The sequence below is a fragment of the Macadamia integrifolia genome, chromosome 13 (assembly GCF_013358625.1).
Source record: "Macadamia integrifolia cultivar HAES 741 chromosome 13, SCU_Mint_v3, whole genome shotgun sequence".
In the NCBI taxonomy this organism is placed as follows: domain Eukaryota; kingdom Viridiplantae; phylum Streptophyta; class Magnoliopsida; order Proteales; family Proteaceae; genus Macadamia; species Macadamia integrifolia.
In genome coordinates, this window is record NC_056569.1 from 4,172,235 (window position 1) to 4,190,452 (window position 18,218).

The window sequence follows — 18,218 nt, forward strand, 5'->3', positions numbered from 1 at the left end:
GGTCTATTTTCCTTAGATATTGGCAAACCTTCAAGATTGGTATTCTTCGGACTGACCTGAGCAGTAATCATTGTAGGGTTCCTTTGAACCTTAAATCAGAAAAATCCCTCCCTTATGGCACATTACAACCCTATTTGAACGGAAAGCAACTGGAGCGAGCATTGAGTCACTGATACAGTTGGACCATGGGTTTTGTCTTTGGTTTATCTTTTGTTAATATTTTTCATTTATTAGTTGCTTGTACGTCCTTAGTTGCTTGTGTACAGGCGAGAAATTATACTCAACAGTTCCAAACCTTTTCAAATTCTGTTGAAGAGTTTTAGTTTAGGATGAATTCTACCCTATCATCCGGTAGGGGCTCTTTTGTGTTTTGAATTCTTTTTTTCCCCCTTATATGACCCTTGGCGCAGTGTTAGGTTGCTCCATTTTGACCTAGTGGTCACAGGTTTGAGTCAGGAAACAGACTCTACGCAAAGCGGGGGTAAGGTTGCATATATTATGACCCTACCCAGGCCCCGTAGTGGCGGGAGCCTCGTGCACTGGGTACGCCCTTTTTATATATGTAAAACTCACCATGAGTGGATTGGATTTTTTTGAATAAAGTTCATACACTACTAGTTCCTTATGTTGTGCAACTGGGCTTTCTTGACTCCAGAACTAATTCTTTTCTTAGGTCATTTCTTTCCTTATTTCTCTTCTAAGACTCTTCTTCCCTTGTTTCTAAGGCTGGCAGAATATATGTTTTGAATCTTTGTTTTAATTTTAGTTTCAGTTTGCTTGTTCTGCTTGTAACTTCTTCATACTAATTCTGACCCTTTCCTAGTTTGATGTCTGAGAGACGATTACTGATATTTCTGAAATTATAAGATTGCTTTCTGTTTTCAAGTCTGAAATTGTAAAATTAACTTGGGTGGGTGATGTAGATAAGTCACTTAATGGGCTTATTTTATTGCAAATAAGCCTTGGGTTGGGTTGGGTTGGGTTGGGTTTGGTTGGGTTATGTATGTGTTGGGCTTTTGATCCCCGTAGGTTTTCTTTGTAATGGGCTACTTTAATGTGCCTAAAATATGGGTAGAAAGTAGGAAAATGGGATTTAATTTATTAGTTTAGTTAGAGGCCTATTTTGAGTCTGTTTTATTTGTTATTTCAGTTTCTAGTCAGTTTAGGTTTCCCAATTAGTTAAGGATTGTGTTACGCATTTCCTTTTTAGTGGTTGAGAGCTAGAACCAAGCCTATTGGACGACATCTTCTCTATTAAGCCAGAATTTCAGATCCTACTTGGGATTGGATCACTTGTGATTCAACCTTACATTATTTGGTATCAGAGCCTAGCCATACCAAAGATGGAGCCATGCGAATTTTGTGAGAAACTTTCTTCATACATCTTCATTGACTAGGTAAAAGAATTGTACGTCTACTTTGATTCCTACAACCTGACAGAGGCACAATGACTTCAATATGCTTGCTTCCAAATGAGTGATTGTGTTCGAATACAATTGGAGAGTCCATGAAAGGCAACTTCAAGCTCAAGGGTGTGAGCCTAGAACTTGGGACGAGATGGAGTATGAGTTGGCAGGCATGTACCTATCTAAACGTGAACAAAGTATGTACTTCCTTCTACCAAGAGTTCCTTCCAATTACACCCCCAAAGCCACCCACAGGTGACAAGAGCATGAAGGAATTGTTTGACCACGTGGTCATTATCTTGCAACAAATTGCAAAGGTGCAACAAGAGAAGACACTTCCAACCAATGAACTAGAGTAAAACAGTTGAGGTTAGTGTTGAAGAAATTCCAGCAATTCCTATTGTCAAGGAAGAGCTAGTCATTGATGTTCCCATCAACGAGACTCATGTGGAAGAATTCGAAAGCAATGAGGTTGCCATATTGGATAATGAGGTTGAGACTGAGGAACTTGACATAACAACGACTATGATGATTGTGAACAGTCAAGAGGAAGACCCGAAGGGGTTCAAGAATGAAGTTGTGTTTAAACCATCAACGGAGCCGATTGAGAACCATCAGGTAGATGATCTAAAATAGCTTTATGTTGCATTGAAGTTTGAAGAGGTTGAAGGTACATATGACCCTATGAATACATCCGACGATGTTGAGGTTACACATGTGGAGTTCATCATTAATGTAGACTTGGATAGGGGTCTAAGTGTCTAACCAAGTCTCAATCTACAGGAACTTTCAAACCAAAGAACTACAAAAATTCACTTTACCAAAGAAACCCAACAACAGTATACTAATAAATCTGAGATTGCAGCTTCTGAAAACCAAAGAACAACAAAAATTCAGCAAAGAAACCCAACAACAGTATACAACAACACAACTCAGCCTTATCCCAACTGAATGGGGTCAGCTACATAGGAAAAAAAAACTTTTGAACATCCCACTCATGAATCGGCAACCTGGATCATAGCCCTCCAAGTAGCTCTGTTTGATACCATACTTGGGTGAAGACTTAATTTTTGCATGTCTCTTCTTACTAACTCATCTATGGTCGTTTTTGGCCTGCCCCTAGCCCTTTTAGCTCCATCCATCTGCATCTGGTCACTCCTCCGTATAGGGGCATCCAAAGGCCTTCTTTGAACATGGCTAAACCATCGTAACCCACATTCTCTGAGCTTATCTTGAATTGGTGCAATTCCTAAATCGGCTCTAACATGGTCATTTCTTATTCTATCACTCAAGGTTTTGCCGCACATCCAACTCAACATCCTCATCTCTGCCACATTCAACTTATCTACGTTACGCTTCTTGATTGCCCGATATTCTACATCATACATTATAGCTGGTCTTATGACAATCCTGTAGAATTTTCCCTTAAGCTTTAGAGGAATCTGTCGATCACATAACATTCCAGACGCCCCTCTCCATTTCATCCATCCTACTTTAATTCTATGGGAAACATCATCATTAATCTCACCTTCCTTGTTTAAGGTAGAGCCCAGATATCTAAAGCAGTCACTTTGCGGGATCTCTCTCCCCTCATTTTTCACTCCCTCGCCATCAATCCTCAATCGACTAAAGTTACACATCATATATTCCGTCTTCATTTTACTTATCTTAAGACCTCTCGATTCCAAAGTGTATCTCCATAGGTCCAACTTATCGTTAATTTCTACCACAGTTTTATCCACCAGAATAATATCATCTGCAAAAAGCATACACCACGGGATCTCTCCTTGAATATCCCTAGTTAAATCATCCATAATAAGAGTAAATAGGTAGGGGCTCAATGCGGATCCTTGATGTAGCTCGATAGTAATTGGGAACTGAGTACACTGGCCTCTCATTGGTCTCACACTAGTCACCACATCACCCTACATGTCTTTAATTATATCCACGTATTTACTTGACACCCATTTCTTCTCTAAAACCTGCTAGATTAAATCTCTAGGGAACCTATCATAAGCTTTTTCTAGGTCGGCAAAGACCATATGAAGATCCCTCTTGTAGGTTCTAGATTTTTCTATAAGCCTTCTAAGAAGGTAAATCGCTTCTTTAGTGGATCTCCCAGGCATGAAACTGAATAGGTTCCCTGAGATATTGGTTTCGCTTCTTATGCGAACCTTTATTACCTTCTCCCAGAGTTTCATAGTATGACTCATAAGTTTTATGCCTCTATAGTTGTTGCAGCTCTGAATATTGCTTTTGTTTTTGTAGATTGGGATAATAACACTTCTCCTCCACTCATCCGGCATCTTCGTGCTCATGATCTTGTTAAACAGCTTGGTTAACCAACAACTCCACGTGGTCCCAAGTTTTTCCACACTTCAATTGGGACCTCATCCGGACTTGGAGTCTTCCCTACCTTCATCTTCTTTTGGGCTTCAAGAACCTCGGTCACTTCTATCTTTCGTATATACCTATGATTCCTGTTATCGAGCAGAATACTCGAACCACTCCTATTAGGGTTGTTTCCATTAAGTATGTCACAAAAATACTCGTCCCATCTCTTCTTTATGTCTTCATCATTCACAAGCACTCTATCTTCCTCATTCTTAATACATTGAACATGGTCGAAATCCTTGCTCTTCCTTTTGTGAAATTTAGCTATCCTATAAATAGCTTTTTCCCCTTCCTTGGTATTTAAATTGTTGTAGAAGTCATCATATTTCCTCGCCCTTGCTTTCCCCACAATCTTTTTTGCCTCATTTCTGGTGACCTTATATCTCTCTTTATCTTCAGCTTCCCCAGTCCTTTGCCAAATCTTAAAATTATCTTTCTTAGTCTTGATGGTAGCTTGAACCTCCACATCCCACCACCAAATCTCCCTAGGGGCCAACCTAGTACCCCTAGACACCCCTAGGCAGCTTCAGGAAATTTTATAGCTGAATATTGGATAGCATTTTATAAACTCAGATCACCAGTTTGAAGGTCCAACCCATTGGAGAATAAGGGCAGCATTCAACATCAACATCCAACACAGATCAGACAACAGTTCTGGGCAAAAACTCCAATCGGCCAGAATAGGAATAATTCCTATAATTAACTACTCCCTAGTTAGATTACGCTAAAAATTGGATCGAGTCTTCCATACAGCAGGGGTAACACTCGACCAGAAGCTCAAAGCCATCAGGTGGCTGGATGCTTAGAACAGTATAGGTCGGTGGGGAAGAAATCTGGACTTCTTAAACCCAGAATTTTACAGGAGGATCAGATCACTTACCTGAGATGCTGCAGGAGCCTAGAACAATAAGAAAATCAGAAAATAAAGACGATCCACTCGGACTTCTCACCGCAGAGTGTCATCTGTATCAGACACCAGTCCCTAGACCTTGATCAGACACAAGAAAACCCCATCAGAGGCTAGCGGCAGCAGCAAACTTTATTTTTCTTTAACTTCAAATCGTGGGCATATGAGAGTCCTCCTCCTTTATTTATAATAATAATGTGAGGTCTCGAAGTTACTAAAACTGAGTTACACTAAAAACTGAAATTGTAAACTAATGAAATTAGAAACTAACTTATAGCTGGAATTAGAAGCTAATAATAGACTGAAATTAGAAACTAAAGTAGTACTAATTTTAGAAACTAAGAAAACCCCATCAATAGCCTAAGTCGTGGGCCAGTAAGCCAGATATGGTCGACCCAATCAGCCACTAGGGTCGACCCTCTTCTTTCTTCTTGAGTAGGCCTTCAAATCTGCATCAATCATTCCATTGAAGTATCTCGAAGATCGAGCTCCTCACATTGTAGACTACATCCTTATTGTCAAAGAGCTATTTGAATTTTTCTATGACTTGATGAGGGATGTACACTATGCTATAATCATCCTCACACTCTACAAAATTCGAGAATGAATTTTTTCTATGAGAGGGCGAATTGATATAGATAAGTCATTTATTGGGCTTATTTTATTGTAAATAAGGCTTGGGTTGGGTTATGTATGTGTTGGACCTTTGATCCCATGAGTTTTCTTTGTAATGGACCACTTTAATGGGGCCCAAAATATGGGTAGAAAGTAGGAAAACGGGATTTAATTTATTAGTTTAGTTAGAGTCCTGTTTTGAGTATGTTTTCTTTGTTATTTCAGTTTTCTAGTCAGTTTAGGTTTCCCTATTAGTTAAGGATTGGGTTAGGCCTTTCCTTTTTAGTGTTTGAGAGCTAGAACCAAACCTATTGGATGACATATTCTCTAATGAGCCAGAATTTTAGATCCTACCTGGGATTGGATCACTTGTGATTCAATCTTACATTAGTGGGCCTTGTTATAATAGGCGGGCACCTTGGTCACTTAGTTGGCGTCGCCTTGTTTTCGGACCCTCTCCAACACCTTGGGTCGCCTAGACACCGTGACAACTGACAGCTATGATTTTGACCCCAGGTTCACTTTAGTCGCCCTCTCCAATTGGCCTTCGGCCTACACCCTGGAAATATCACCCCGAACTGCACCTATCATGCCTCACACCCTTGAAAGCCCTGGTGTTCGTACCCATCAGAGTGGAGTTTTACCACATCAATTAAAAGGAAGGGGGGGGGGGAGTCAAAAAGGCTCCTGTATATTTCCCATTAGCCTCACACCCTTACTGACTCTTATGACAACTGACAAGCATACAACCTGCAATATCTGAGGACTGTTCAATGCACACAACGTCCAAACCTTGAACATCATTATGCATACGAGAGATTGCGTCAATAAATTTGAGATGCATATTATGGATTGAAGCCCATTAATTGATTCGTATTATCTCCAAGATCTCATGGTCACAGTTTGTCCAGATTTGGAATAGTGATTGTTCAATTCGGTCTATCATTTTTGAGAACGTTTAGTTATAATGTGATAGTCCATTGTAGAATTAGATGATTGAGACTATAAAACCAGGTCAAATTTTGTGTCATTCAATTATCCATGGAAGAACTATTGTTGATTAAGTAGTGGCTCCAAAACCTTACTTGTACACCATACCAATGGTTATGTTACTTTTATCGCTCACTCCGGAGAAAATCTACGAGCCAATGGATCCTGTCATTTGTTCAAGTTCGAGGGACATTTTCACCTATTTTTGGTGAAATTGCCATTTCAGATGACCCTCCTACATATCTCCGTTGAAGGCTTGCTTCTGTCATTGTCCAGATATTTTTTCAGTCAATTTAATTGCCTGAAGTTATCCTTGGACCATATAGTCCATATTTCCATCTGGTGTTCTCAATGCTATTGACCTTCTTCCTTGTGGTTTATATACTTTTCTCGGGATCTTATGCTTAAGTATCTTTAGGAACTAGAAATTTGATCCTCCATCTAGTTAATCGACCATACCTTGACATTGGAAATTATCTATATTGAGACATTTTGGCTGTTTGAAGTAGGATAATTTAGGAATACTATTTTCTTGGAGTAAATGTGAGTGCCCTGATAAACTTTGTTGTCATTTCCACTTTGTGTGAGTTTTTGTTGCTAAATGGCTTTCATTTGGTTTGCCAGGCATCATTTAGGATTACAGCAACTGCAGTTGTTCTAGAGTTCAACCATGCAGCACGAATAGCAAAGAAAATTAAGCTTGTTGGCTACCCCTGCAAGATCTTCAAAAAGACAGCACTTATCAGGGACATGTTCACATCAGATCTTGAAGTTGCAAGGTTTGAAGGTGCAGCTATCAGGACTGTGAGTGGGATACGAGGACAGGTTAAGAAGGTAATCTATGCAGTATGATAAATCTGTTACTCTATGCTTGTGTTTTATGGCTGATATATATAATCCAGGCATTTATTTTTGGGTATCTTTATTATGATGATTGGTTGTTCTGGTATTCTTAAAGTTTGATCAAAATTTGCTTCCAGAATAAATGTTCAGAAAAATCCTTTACCATGAATTTCCCTGGACAGACATTGGCTGATAAAGAGCATGTCAATTTACAGTCTTATCATAGTGGGTTATTTCTGTTTGATTGTTGATTGAATTTTCATCGGCAGGCTGCAAAAGAAGAGATTAGCAACAAAGATAAAATGAAGGGAGGGCAACCTAGAGAAGGGATTGCAAGATGCACTTTTGAAGACAGAATTCTGATGAGTGATATTGTTTTCTTGCGTGCATGGACTCAAGTTGAGGTTCCCCACTTCTTCAACCCATTGACAAATGCTCTGCAGTCTCGTGATCAGGTCTGGAGAGGCATGAAAACAGTGGCTGAGCTAAGGAAAGAACAAAATCTTCCTGTTCCTGTCAACAAGGACTCATTGTACAAGGTGAAAATTTAATTTTTCATGCAGATTGGGTTACCCTCCCAATTTGTCTTTCCCCTACTGTTTTTGATATTCTATTTTCTCCTTGATGAACAGCCGATTGAACGCAAGCAAAGGAAGTTCAATCCATTGGTGATCCCCAAGTCTCTTCAAGCGGCTCTCCCATTTGCTTCAAAGCCTAAGGACAGATCTAGTAGGAAGCGGCCGCTTCTTGAAAGCCGACGGGCTGTGGTTATGGAGCCACATGAGCGCAAAGTCCATGCTCTTGTCCAACATCTTCAGCTGATCAGAAATGAAAAGGTACATGCTTCTGGACCCACCTTCACTATTCTGCATGATTTTGAGCTGCAGTTTCTTAGATTTTCATCTCCTCAACATGGCCTTCTCCCATGGATATAAACCACATAGAGGCCCAACTTCTTTTGGGGCATGGGATGGGCTTCTTTCTTTGTCGGTGAGCTTTCTTAGTTTGATCCTCTGTGATTAAGATATCCGTGTAGTTTTTTTTATGATCTGGGCTGGGCCAATGATCTGTATGAGTGGGAGTGGTTGCCCTCCAATCGAACTGTTTTACTGATTTTTTTTTTTTGGGGGGGGGGGGGGTATGCCCTACCTTTCAGTTTCAAGTGTCTTATATGCTGTTTTTCTGTTAATATGTCTGCTTAGCCTTCTTTTTTTGCAGCTGGGTGGTCCCACTGGGCCTCTCCCTGTGTTTCCTTTGAACCTCTCTAGAATATACAATTTCTTGACCAATGTTGTAAATATTATACACTCACAAATGTCTGTTTATATTTGGACTTCAAAGTTCCTGTCTGAATTCGTTGATTTATGCCTTTTATGTAGATGAAAAAGCGAAAGCTGAAGGAAGAGGAAAAGAGGAAAGCACATGAAGCAGAGAAGGCGAAAAATGAGGAGCTATCTAGGAAACGGCAAAGAGAAGAACGACGAGGAAGGTATCGGGAGCAAGAAAAACTGAAGAAGAGGAGAACTGGGAGAAATGCTTAAACCTAGCGTGAATCAAATCCCGACAGTCAAGAAACATTTTGTGGCTGAAGTGAAGCCTACATTTTCCAGTTTCTCCTTCCAAGGGCAAATCAAGGTTTCATTTTCTGTCAGATTACCTCATTCAGCCCGTGGAGGAGCAACAACACGGAGTTCATTGTCCGTCACGAACAAGTGTTACAAGTTAGATTAGTTGATGTTGGTTGATGCAGTGAAACTGCCTTGATATTCCCTTGGTGTGATGTTTTTTGTTCCCAGCCAGTGTTGCCCTGGGACATTGATCAGGGGCATTCATGTTGATATCCAGAGAAAATATTTGTTCCTTTTGGTAGAAGAGAAAATATTTATTCTAAAGATTCGTTCCCAGGGAACACCAAGTCCGGAGGATAAATAATGAAGCAATCATATATGTGTATTAATAGTTGAGGCCTTTCCTGTATTATCAATGACGGTTGTTACAATGGGTGATTTAATTTTTGGTGGGCCCTTGATCTTGTAACATGAAACCTGTGAACGATGAAAGTTAATCCATTATCTGCAGTGAAATATTTGGAAACATTATTTTCCATTCAGTCAACCTGTAACTTGCTCAGGTTATGGGATCTTGGCTTCTTTGCTTTGGTAAATCCCAACTGTTCACACAGGTCAGCTCGTATCGTCTTCGTTTTTTTTTTTTTTTTTTTTTTTTTTTTTTTTGGCCCGTATCATCTTTGGATTGTCGGTTTTACCTTTACTTTTCATTAAAAAAAAAAAGGATTTTTTTCTTATGTTTTTTTTTTCCTCCTGATCTAATACTGATACCGATCTAGGATTGACTTGGTATTGGTATCGGTTAAAGGTGTCAATGGTTTGGTTTTGGTTTAGTCCAAGTACATGTAGAAATCAAGTCGAGAATATGAACAAATTTTAAAACAAATAATTATTTGATTTGCTTTTATTTTGGTTTTTATTTACATTTTCGTAAAAAAAAAATAAACTCTTATTTAATAGGATTATGATTCACCAAGTTTTTATCAAACATAAAAAAAAATAGAATTTTGTTATCCCAAGAAAAGAAAATATATATAATCTACATTGATTGAAATAGTATAAAGGAATAGATTTTTTTGGTTCTTTATTCGGTTTGAAAGTATGTAATTGAGTTTGGTTCAATGGTTTGTCATGAAACTGAAATTGAATTGAAGTAAGAAAAGAGTCTTATCTTTTAAATCAAAATCAAACCATTTGACTGATTTGATAACGATGATTAGAAACCTGATATAATAGGATGAATTCGTTACAATGTAGATTCCTTAGCACACAGAGCCCCACACACATGCACATACCCATAAGGCTGCCAACAAAATGTTGGGAAAAAGATTGCTATGTTGTCCTCCTATTGTGGAGCCTTACATTCACTCGTATTTTGATCATGCGATTCTATGTAGATGACATCATTTTTCAGTTCTCATTGGTGTAATATGCGGGTTCCTTTCAACACTACCCTTGTAAGAAACACAACTACGGGCCAGAGTTCACAACCTTACATTGCAAGAGCCAAGAGTTGGATATCAGGCCCGTCAATAGAGAGCCGAGGCCTAGCCTAGCTAGCATTAGCCCATGAGTGCCCAAAGACTCGTCCAGGATTTTAGCCGGAGTAGAAAGAGAGAAAATATCAGACTGAGAAGCTGGCCTGGAAGAACAAGAGTCAAATAGCCATTGATCGTTGGACACGTATGCAATTTCCGAACCACAACCCACTCCTCTTAAATATAATAATATCCTTCTCCTTCACTGAAAGCCCAACTCCATCAATCCCCTCATTTCGCTCTCTCACAAGGTAAGTCTTTCCTTGGTTCTTGCTATTATAGAAGTTCGTCTCTGTGTTCAATTTGCTTCGCTTGATTTATGCTCATATAAATGGAGCCGAACTGAAACATTAGTTACTTGGTTGTCCCTTCAATTTTTGCTTTCTTTGTTAATTGGTTTACATGTTTATTGTTCTGGAAAGCAAATTATTGAGCCACCTCAATCACTTTATAAGATTTCAAATGAAGGAACTTGGAATTTAAGAAACCCTAGACTGTATTGGTTAACAGTAGCTTGAAACACAGCAACACGGGTTAATCTCCTGTTTAATAGCTCCTTGCTTGTTTCTTGTTTGAGCTATTGACCCAATTGGAATACCCACCAAATTACCTGTCTATTGATATATATTCTCTGTATGGTTCCGTATCCTCCCTTTGTTACTTAGTTCTTTGACTTGCTTGTTTCTTGTTTGGGCTTTTCATCCAATTTTAATACCCACCATATTAACCTTTCTGTTAATATATATATATATATATATATGTATATATATTTTCTCTGTATGGTTCCGTATCCTCCCTTTGTTACTTAGTTCTGTGACGTGCTTGTTTCTTGTTTGAGCATCTGATTCAATCTTAATACCCACCAAATTACCTGTCTCTTAGTATATACATATATGTTTTTCTCTCTGCGTTCTGTATCCTCACTTTATTACTTAGTTCTCTGCAGTTCTTGGATTTTTAATACCAACCTTTGTTTGTTTGTTTAGTCCTTACTATCGTGGATTGGTGGGTTACAAGCTCCGGGGCCATAGGACTTAGATGGCTGCGTTGTCGGCATGCATTCTTGCGAATGGCTTGTCTACTCAAAGTACTAAATTTAGTCTGACCAAAAATATCTATGGAAGGAGTTTGTCTCCTTTGCCTGGCATCCCCTCATTGGTCAAGGCATCCAGATCGATCCTGGTAAGAGCATCTTTGGATCAGAGGCAGATTGATGGAAGGAGAGGCTTTCTGAAAGTCTTGCTTGGAAATGCTGGACTGGGTTTAACTTCTGTGCTGGGTGCTGGGAATGCTTATGCAGACGACCAAGGTGTATCGTCCTCACGGATGTCTTACTCGAGGTTCTTGGAGTATTTAGATAAGGATAGGGTGAAGAAAGTAGATCTATTTGAGAATGGTACCATTGCCATTGTCGAGGCTGTTTCACCTGAGTTGGGTAACCGTGTGCAGCGAGTGCGAGTGCAGCTTCCTGGACTCAGCCAGGAGCTCCTTCAGAAATTCAGAGAGAAGAACATTGATTTCGCTGCACATAGCGCTCAAGAAGATTCTGGTTCCCTTTTGTTCAACTTGATTGGGAATTTGGCTTTCCCACTTATCCTTATTGGAGGTTTGTTCCTTCTGTCAAGGCGTTCATCGGGGGGAATGGGTGGGCCTGGAGGCCCTGGCTTCCCTCTTGCCTTTGGCCAATCCAAAGCCAAGTTCCAAATGGAACCAAACACTGGTGTGACCTTTGATGATGTTGCTGGAGTAGATGAAGCAAAGCAGGATTTTATGGAAGTAGTGGAGTTTCTGAAGAAGCCAGAGAGGTTCACTGCTGTTGGTGCACGCATTCCTAAAGGTGTTCTTCTTATTGGTCCTCCAGGAACTGGAAAGACTTTGCTTGCCAAAGCAATTGCTGGTGAAGCAGGTGTCCCATTTTTCTCCATTTCAGGATCTGAATTTGTTGAGATGTTTGTTGGTGTTGGTGCTTCCCGAGTACGTGATCTCTTCAAAAAAGCCAAGGAGAATGCTCCTTGCATTGTCTTTGTGGATGAAATTGATGCAGTTGGTCGGCAAAGAGGAACTGGAATTGGAGGTGGTAACGATGAAAGGGAGCAGACCCTTAATCAGCTTTTGACTGAAATGGATGGTTTTGAGGGCAACACTGGTATCATTGTGATTGCGGCAACTAATCGTGCTGACATTCTTGACTCTGCCTTGCTGAGGCCTGGACGCTTTGATAGACAGGTTAGAATGCATATATTTTTGCTCTGCTCTTTACTTATATTGATAGTAATTATTACATTTGGAAGTGTTCAAACTTCTGTATGTCTCTGTATCAGGTGACTGTTGATGTTCCAGATGTTCGTGGACGGACAGAAATCTTAAAGGTGCATGCCAGCAATAAGAAGTTTGATGGGGATATTTCTCTTGATGTGATAGCCATGAGAACGCCTGGTTTTAGTGGTGCAGATCTTGCGAACCTCTTAAATGAGGCTGCTATATTGGCCGGTCGTCGGGGAAAGACTGTGATATCATCTAAAGAGATTGATGACTCAATTGATAGGATTGTGGCTGGAATGGAGGGGACAGTTATGACGGATGGGAAGAGCAAAAGCTTGGTGGCATACCATGAAGTTGGCCATGCCATTTGTGGGTAAGAAGTGGTCTACCTTCTTATGTCATGATTAGTACTAATTACTATTTTCTGGAATTCTTTTGTATCATAGTTCACCGACTAGTCGTAGTTCACTGACTAGTGTGCTGTCAACTTGTGAGTTACTAGGGTTGACTCTGGATGCATGCTATTTCCTTTATTTTATGGATTAAAATTTTAGTACTTCATATGATTAGGTGGTGATTTTTTTCTTTTTATGTTCAAGTTTGGAATTTCTGTATCACAACTAGTAGTTCAAACATAGAATCACCATTAATGTATAACAGTGAAACAAATAAATGCCTTTGACACCTACTTCAGTATTATTTTGGTTGGGTATTTTTCTGTATAAAATGTGACAACCCAGTCCTCTTTGTTGTTAAATAAGTTTCTTTAGTACTTTAGTACTTTAGTCTTATGGTGGTTTTAGAATTCATGTGTTCCATCGACACGTTCGGTCCATGAAATTTATTAGTACTGGATAAATTGCTCAAATCATGATTATGGCATGCAAGTAATATAAATATTTGATTTATGAGTATTTAGGGTGTCTTTTGTGTTCATAGATTAGAAATTGTCTTTGCGTTGGAAAAGACTCTGCATCAATCAGTTGATGTACATCACTTGGTTTGTCCAATGCCCCAAAAGAGAGGGAAAACAAATTCCATTCTCTCTCTCTCTCTCTCTCTCTTTATATATATATATATATACACACACACACACATTTTCTGGCTTTAAGGGCTTTAGGAGAGAAATCTTGTTCTGTCCCCACGGAGTGTAATGAATATGCAGCAGGTGTGACAGCTAAGTCTCGTGAATAAAGAGTCAAAAAATAATATTATAGAATAATATATTAAAGAAAGAAGAGTGGAATTAAGTAAAAGTAGAAAGGAGAAGAGGCAGAAGAGGAGGGAAAGAATTACATGTTGCATGTATGGAGTTGTCACCATTACTTGACTCCCTGTGGAGTGAAATCCGGATCAGCAATATTCGTCTCTCTTCTTTGTTAAATCTTGTAGTAATGATTGAAGGCATATTTGATTTCCACACTTGTTTTCCCATACTATGCTTATCCTGGTTTATCACATATTCACATCCGCTTCCCTCCCTTAGTCCCTCCTGTCCCCTTTTTTTTTTTTGGGGGGGGGGGGTATTATTTGAAGCAATTTTCATCCCTATTGCATTAAAAAGTTTGTATGACAAATGGCTCAACACACACAAAGGGACAGACTTTAGGTATGATAAGTTATATATCAAGACTTGTGGGCAGTTACGTTCAAGGTTTAAGATCTCCTTCTAGCCCCCCATCTCGCTGATCCAGGAAAGAGAGATCTGGCGAGATCTTGCCAAGATCATGTATTTTTTTGCGGTTGACTCAGTGGTTGGTCTCGGAGGCCATATGGTCTTCGTAGCCCCTGAAACTAGGTATTTACCCTATTTTAGGACTAGTAAACACAATGGAAACATTAGTTTTTTAAAATCAAACTTAAAATGGTACTTTGACTTCGTACACTATTTAAGTAGTCTCCGATTCTTCGGACCCTAGACAAGTATGCTCTATTCCACAATCCACATTCCACAATTAACACATAACACACCATAATCATAAGAATTTAAAAGACATCATAGATAATTACTTAATTGATTAACATTAACACTGATGACTAATGAGTCACATTAATATACATTGAAAATTTGAAATGACATAAGATAAGCTACATAACAACATAAGGTCAGTATGCATCATTTATTTAAACAGAAAATAGGTCTTCTACGTTCCCCCTCCTCTGCTTGTGTTCCAGTAGTGATGCAGTTAAGGGTGTCCAATTGGGCCAAATTGGTCCTTGGAAGACTTTTTTGGCCCATGGTTGGGTTCTATGGGCATTGAGTCTTTTTTTTTTTTTTTTTGGTGTTATTAATACAATTGGTCTTTTTTATAAACCCAAAAGTTAGGATTTAAAGGGGGTACACGGGATTAAGTCTATAGATAAGATTGTATAGTAAGTTAATTAGTTAGGTGTTTTGTGTCATAATGTTTAGTTCAGTTTCCTTTTAGTCAGCATCCATTTTTTATTTGTTTTTATATTGGAATAGTTTCTAGTTTCAAAATCCTTGGTTTTCAAGTTTAGTTATTTAGAAATGTTTATAATTGGTGGGTTGTGTTAAGTATAGAAAGTTGAGGGGTTAGTTAATCCATAAATTAGTGTCTGATATGCTATGTAATGGGATGATTTGATAATGGAATGAGTTAAGGTTTAGTTTTATTTTGAAGTGGAGGTTGGTGGATCTCCTTTCTCTCTCTCTGTCCTTTCTTTTTCTTAAGTAGCTATTCACAGGTACTGTTCACATCCCCGGAACAACCCCATATCTTCTCTTATCCTCTCTCTAAGCCCAACACAGCAGATCCTTCTTTAGATCTGCATCTAGTAGTCTTGAGACCACTTGTTATGTCATTGGTGCTGCTCCCTTGGGCAGGCAGAAAAATAACCTATACATGGAAAATATGATGCAAATTGTACAAGTAATTTGTATCCAAAATTGCCATTGAGTTGCTGTCATTAATATCAGGTATGAAGGTTGAGGCCTCTTCATAAGGATGAAAAACTGCTTGTAAAGCCTAATTGAACTGGAAGGTGCTTCTTGGATGTTGAATTGTGCTCCTTCGGGTTCTGTTCAGATAAGGACCTGTGCTTTCACACAACTATTAACATTTATTTTTTCTTTTTTCTGTAGAACTTTGACACCGGGACATGATCCTGTTCAAAAGGTCACACTAATCCCACGTGGCCAAGCACGGGGCCTTACATGGTTCATCCCTACAGATGATCCAACCCTGATCTCGAAGCAGCAATTATTTGCAAGAATTGTAGGTGGACTTGGTGGGAGAGCTGCTGAGGAAGTGATATTTGGCGAGCCTGAAGTGACCACAGGTGCAGCCGGAGACTTGCAGCAGATTACTGGTTTGGCGAAGCAGGTTAGTAGTGAATAACTTGTGCTGTGTGTTGATAATGTTCTCTTATCTGAAGTTGCAAACACAGTCCGTTACTAACCATCGAGCTCTCCTAGCTATGCAGTATATATTTGTTCTAGCCATTTCTAGTTGGTTTGATCATGTTCACTTGACATGGATGGTGGTTTTATTTGCAGATGGTAACTACATTTGGGATGTCTGAAATTGGGCCCTGGTCACTAATGGACTCATCAGGACAAAATGCAGATGTTATAATGAGAATGATGGCTAGGAATTCAATGTCAGAGAAACTTGCAGAAGACATTGATGCTGCTATCAAGCAACTCTCAGACAGTGCATATGAGATTGCTTTGAGTCACATACGGAACAACCGTGAGGCTATGGACAAGATTGTGGAGGTCCTCCTTGAGAAGGAAACAATGAGTGGGGACGAATTCCGAGCAATTCTTTCAGAGTTTGTCGAAATTCCTGCTGAAAATAAGGTCTCTCCTGGAGTACCGACTCCTGTTACTGTATAAATAGCACAAGTAGTTTTGTTAATGCCATTACACCATTCCATAGTCACAGTGAAGCATTTGATTGACCAAGTCCATCAAGGTTACTGTAGTACCAAAAAAAAAAAAGCATAGTCCATCAAGGTTACTGTGTATTTAATGTATAATCTGTATTATCTTGGGCAAAGTCAATGTTTTATCACATTTTTTAAGTGGGAAAAGTTCTATTATTTTTAAAATTAATATGGATGGCTCTTTTTTTTTCACTTTAATTTTGCTTACAGCAAACCTCATATACTGATTTATGCCTGCCTTTTCTTTGTACTGAACTGCCAAGTTGTTCAGTTTTTAGCCAGACTATCCTACCTATACCGAAAGCTGAATACAACAGCTAAGTGGATGGTATGCTTCCTGGTGAACTGAAGTTCGTCCATCTTTTTCTTACTTAGTAATGACACTTTTTAGATGTAATTTTCAAACTTTAAAAAGGAAATTATTGTTATTGAAATTATTTAATTTTCTTATCATTAGTAGTGAAACTTTTTAGGTGTAATTTTTATTTGGGTGGTAATCCATGTGGAATGTGATATTTTTGAAATCTGAGTCATCTATTTTGTTTTATGTTTTTTTTTTTTTTTTAACTGTTTATCCAACTCGGAATTGGAAGAGTGTACAGTAATATCTCAAAGTTTGCCCATGAGATTTTTGTGATTCTTCACTACCTTAATCACAAAAATGGAAAAGTCCAGTTTCGTTGCCATCAAATTCCACTAAAAAAAATTTGGATATGACTAAATTCTATGAAATTGTTTGCGTTGGGTTTATTGTGCTATTTTTTAGTTTCTGGGCTTTGAAAATATGTTGTGTAATTTGATGGTCTTGGTTTTCTCAATCAAATGGAAGGTAGTTCGTTTTGAAATTTTTGAACCTTTGAGAGGGATACATCAAGATTGCTCTGTTAGCCTCTTTCTGTTTTTTGCTGCTATGGCTGCATTTTCCTGCCTTCTTTTTGTGTATAGAGAACTTTTGATATGTTTTGTGGTGTTAAGGTTGTTCATCATGCTCTAGAAATTACTCATTTACTTTTTGTAGATGATAACTTTTTTTTTTTTCCGTGCTTCTCCTGATGATCCTTTAACCATTAAGGCTGTTCTCGATATGTTTTATGATCTTTCAAGACCTTCTATCAATTTGTAGAAGACTGATTTGTATTGTAGTAAAAATGTACCCATGGAGGATCGGCCCAGATATCTCTCTGTTCCCTTATTGGTATTAAAGAAATGGGAAAAGAAGCCCCTTTTATTTGGGTACTAATCTCCTTTTCTCATGATCATGGGTACAAGGTTTTAATCATATTGTTAAACGGGTAGAGAATCACTTCACCAGTTGGAAGGCTAACCTTGCTCTCTTATGCTGGATGAATTGTACTTATCCAATCTATTCTTTCGTCCATCCCTTCCTACATGATGTTATGTTTTGCTTTCCAACTAAAGATCTATCATAGCTGGGAATCTATTTGTCTTCGCTTCTGGAATGAGAAATTTTGTCACACCAAAAGGTTACATCTTGTTTTCTAAAGTAAAATTTGTTAATCAAGATATATATATATATATATATATATACTAGTAAAAAATACACGTGCAAATGCACGTGGGAACATAAATGAGTAATATTAATTCAAAGTTTCATTTGTTCTCTTACGTTATGAGTGTGTGTGTGTGTGTGTGTGTGAGAGAGAGAGAGAGAGAGAGAGAGAGAGAGAGAGAGAGAGAGAGAGAGACGTGAAAATACATGGGGGAACAAAAATGAGTAATATTAAATCAAAGTTTCATTTGTTTATCTTACGTCGTGTGTGTG

General features: G+C 38.7%; 2 protein-coding genes across 4 annotated transcripts in view; both read left to right on the forward strand.

Annotated features, from left to right (window-relative positions):
• Positions 1-9,270, forward strand: part of LOC122059511 (ribosome biogenesis protein BMS1 homolog) — a 28,948-nt gene extending 19,678 nt beyond the window's left edge. For all 3 annotated transcript variants that reach the window (XM_042622319.1, XM_042622321.1, XM_042622322.1), the window contains exons 15-19: positions 6,937-7,146; positions 7,425-7,694; positions 7,788-7,991; positions 8,535-8,655; positions 8,741-9,270. In XM_042622319.1, the coding sequence (XP_042478253.1) occupies positions 6,937-7,146; positions 7,425-7,694; positions 7,788-7,991; positions 8,535-8,655; positions 8,741-8,886 (951 nt within the window). In that variant the 3' untranslated portion in view covers positions 8,887-9,270. The remainder of the gene's footprint in view (positions 1-6,936; positions 7,147-7,424; positions 7,695-7,787; positions 7,992-8,534; positions 8,656-8,740) is intronic.
• Positions 9,271-10,338: 1,068 nt separating this feature from the next.
• Positions 10,339-16,633, forward strand: LOC122059735 (ATP-dependent zinc metalloprotease FTSH 2, chloroplastic). The gene is made up of 5 exons (XM_042622753.1): positions 10,339-10,512; positions 11,248-12,487; positions 12,583-12,896; positions 15,630-15,870; positions 16,044-16,633. The coding sequence occupies exons 2-5, from the start codon at positions 11,300-11,302 to the stop codon at positions 16,383-16,385; spliced, it is 2,085 nt and encodes a 694-aa protein (XP_042478687.1). The 5' UTR covers positions 10,339-10,512; positions 11,248-11,299; the 3' UTR covers positions 16,386-16,633.
• Positions 16,634-18,218: the final 1,585 nt, after the last annotated feature.

What these genes read in the sequence shown, in the direction of transcription:
- LOC122059735 (XM_042622753.1), top strand. Translation starts at nt 11,300, where the DNA reads ATGGCTGCGTTGTCGGCATGCATTCTTGCGAATGGCTTGTCTACTCAA. An exon ending in GTTGGCCATGCCATTTGTGG is followed by an intron (nt 12,897 to 15,629) that starts GTAAGAAGTGGT and finishes TTTTTTCTGTAG; the next exon opens with AACTTTGACACCGGGACATG. An exon ending in TTACTGGTTTGGCGAAGCAG is followed by an intron (nt 15,871 to 16,043) that starts GTTAGTAGTGAA and finishes TTTTATTTGCAG; the next exon opens with ATGGTAACTACATTTGGGAT.